Below are 3,399 nucleotides of genomic sequence, written 5' to 3' on the forward strand. Positions count from 1 at the left end.
AATAATAATAATAATAATAATAATAATAATAATAATAATAATAATAATAATAATAATAATAATAATAATAATAATAATAATAATAATAATAATAATAATAATAATAATAATAATAATAATAATAATAATAATAATAATAATAATAATAATAATAATAATAATAATAATAATAATAATAATAATAATAATAATAATAATAATAATAATAATAATAATAATAATAATAATAATAATAATAATAATAATAATAATAATAATAATAATAATAATAATAATAATAATAATAATAATAATAATAATAATAATAATAATAATAATAATAATAATAATAATAATAATAATAATAATAATAATAATAATAATAATAATAATAATAATAATAATAATAATAATAATAATAATAATAATAATAATAATAATAATAATAATAATAATAATAATAATAATAATAATAATAATAATAATAATAATAATAATAATAATAATAATAATAATAATAATAATAATAATAATAATAATAATAATAATAATAATAATAATAATAATAATAATAATAATAATAATAATAATAATAATAATAATAATAATAATAATAATAATAATAATAATAATAATAATAATAATAATAATAATAATAATAATAATAATAATAATAATAATAATAATAATAATAATAATAATAATAATAATAATAATAATAATAATAATAATAATAATAATAATAATAATAATAATAATAATAATAATAATAATAATAATAATAATAATAATAATAATAATAATAATAATAATAATAATAATAATAATAATAATAATAATAATAATAATAATAATAATAATAATAATAATAATAATAATAATAATAATAATAATAATAATAATAATAATAATAATAATAATAATAATAATAATAATAATAATAATAATAATAATAATAATAATAATAATAATAATAATAATAATAATAATAATAATAATAATAATAATAATAATAATAATAATAATAATAATAATAATAATAATAATAATAATAATAATAATAATAATAATAATAATAATAATAATAATAATAATAATAATAATAATAATAATAATAATAATAATAATAATAATAATAATAATAATAATAATAATAATAATAATAATAATAATAATAATAATAATAATAATAATAATAATAATAATAATAATAATAATAATAATAATAATAATAATAATAATAATAATAATAATAATAATAATAATAATAATAATAATAATAATAATAATAATAATAATAATAATAATAATAATAATAATAATAATAATAATAATAATAATAATAATAATAATAATAATAATAATAATAATAATAATAATAATAATAATAATAATAATAATAATAATAATAATAATAATAATAATAATAATAATAATAATAATAATAATAATAATAATAATAATAATAATAATAATAATAATAATAATAATAATAATAATAATAATAATAATAATAATAATAATAATAATAATAATAATAATAATAATAATAATAATAATAATAATAATAATAATAATAATAATAATAATAATAATAATAATAATAATAATAATAATAATAATAATAATAATAATAATAATAATAATAATAATAATAATAATAATAATAATAATAATAATAATAATAATAATAATAATAATAATAATAATAATAATAATAATAATAATAATAATAATAATAATAATAATAATAATAATAATAATAATAATAATAATAATAATAATAATAATAATAATAATAATAATAATAATAATAATAATAATAATAATAATAATAATAATAATAATAATAATAATAATAATAATAATAATAATAATAATAATAATAATAATAATAATAATAATAATAATAATAATAATAATAATAATAATAATAATAATAATAATAATAATAATAATAATAATAATAATAATAATAATAATAATAATAATAATAATAATAATAATAATAATAATAATAATAATAATAATAATAATAATAATAATAATAATAATAATAATAATAATAATAATAATAATAATAATAATAATAATAATAATAATAATAATAATAATAATAATAATAATAATAATAATAATAATAATAATAATAATAATAATAATAATAATAATAATAATAATAATAATAATAATAATAATAATAATAATAATAATAATAATAATAATAATAATAATAATAATAATAATAATAATAATAATAATAATAATAATAATAATAATAATAATAATAATAATAATAATAATAATAATAATAATAATAATAATAATAATAATAATAATAATAATAATAATAATAATAATAATAATAATAATAATAATAATAATAATAATAATAATAATAATAATAATAATAATAATAATAATAATAATAATAATAATAATAATAATAATAATAATAATAATAATAATAATAATAATAATAATAATAATAATAATAATAATAATAATAATAATAATAATAATAATAATAATAATAATAATAATAATAATAATAATAATAATAATAATAATAATAATAATAATAATAATAATAATAATAATAATAATAATAATAATAATAATAATAATAATAATAATAATAATAATAATAATAATAATAATAATAATAATAATAATAATAATAATAATAATAATAATAATAATAATAATAATAATAATAATAATAATAATAATAATAATAATAATAATAATAATAATAATAATAATAATAATAATAATAATAATAATAATAATAATAATAATAATAATAATAATAATAATAATAATAATAATAATAATAATAATAATAATAATAATAATAATAATAATAATAATAATAATAATAATAATAATAATAATAATAATAATAATAATAATAATAATAATAATAATAATAATAATAATAATAATAATAATAATAATAATAATAATAATAATAATAATAATAATAATAATAATAATAATAATAATAATAATAATAATAATAATAATAATAATAATAATAATAATAATAATAATAATAATAATAATAATAATAATAATAATAATAATAATAATAATAATAATAATAATAATAATAATAATAATAATAATAATAATAATAATAATAATAATAATAATAATAATAATAATAATAATAATAATAATAATAATAATAATAATAATAATAATAATAATAATAATAATAATAATAATAATAATAATAATAATAATAATAATAATAATAATAATAATAATAATAATAATAATAATAATAATAATAATAATAATAATAATAATAATAATAATAATAATAATAATAATAATAATAATAATAATAATAATAATAATAATAATAATAATAATAATAATAATAATAATAATAATAATAATAATAATAAT

General features: G+C 0.0%; 1 protein-coding gene across 1 annotated transcript; it reads left to right on the forward strand.

Annotated features, from left to right (window-relative positions):
• Positions 1–2,886: 2,886 nt before the first annotated feature.
• LOC135953088 (myb-like protein D) lies at positions 2,887–3,399 on the forward strand (the record flags this gene model as incomplete). Its single annotated transcript, XM_065502755.1, has 1 exon — positions 2,887–3,399. A coding segment is annotated over one exon (513 nt), but the record flags the coding sequence as incomplete, so codon positions are not given.

The sequence above is a fragment of the Calliphora vicina genome, chromosome 3, assembly GCF_958450345.1.
Source record: "Calliphora vicina chromosome 3, idCalVici1.1, whole genome shotgun sequence".
In the NCBI taxonomy this organism is placed as follows: Eukaryota; Metazoa; Arthropoda; class Insecta; order Diptera; family Calliphoridae; genus Calliphora; species Calliphora vicina.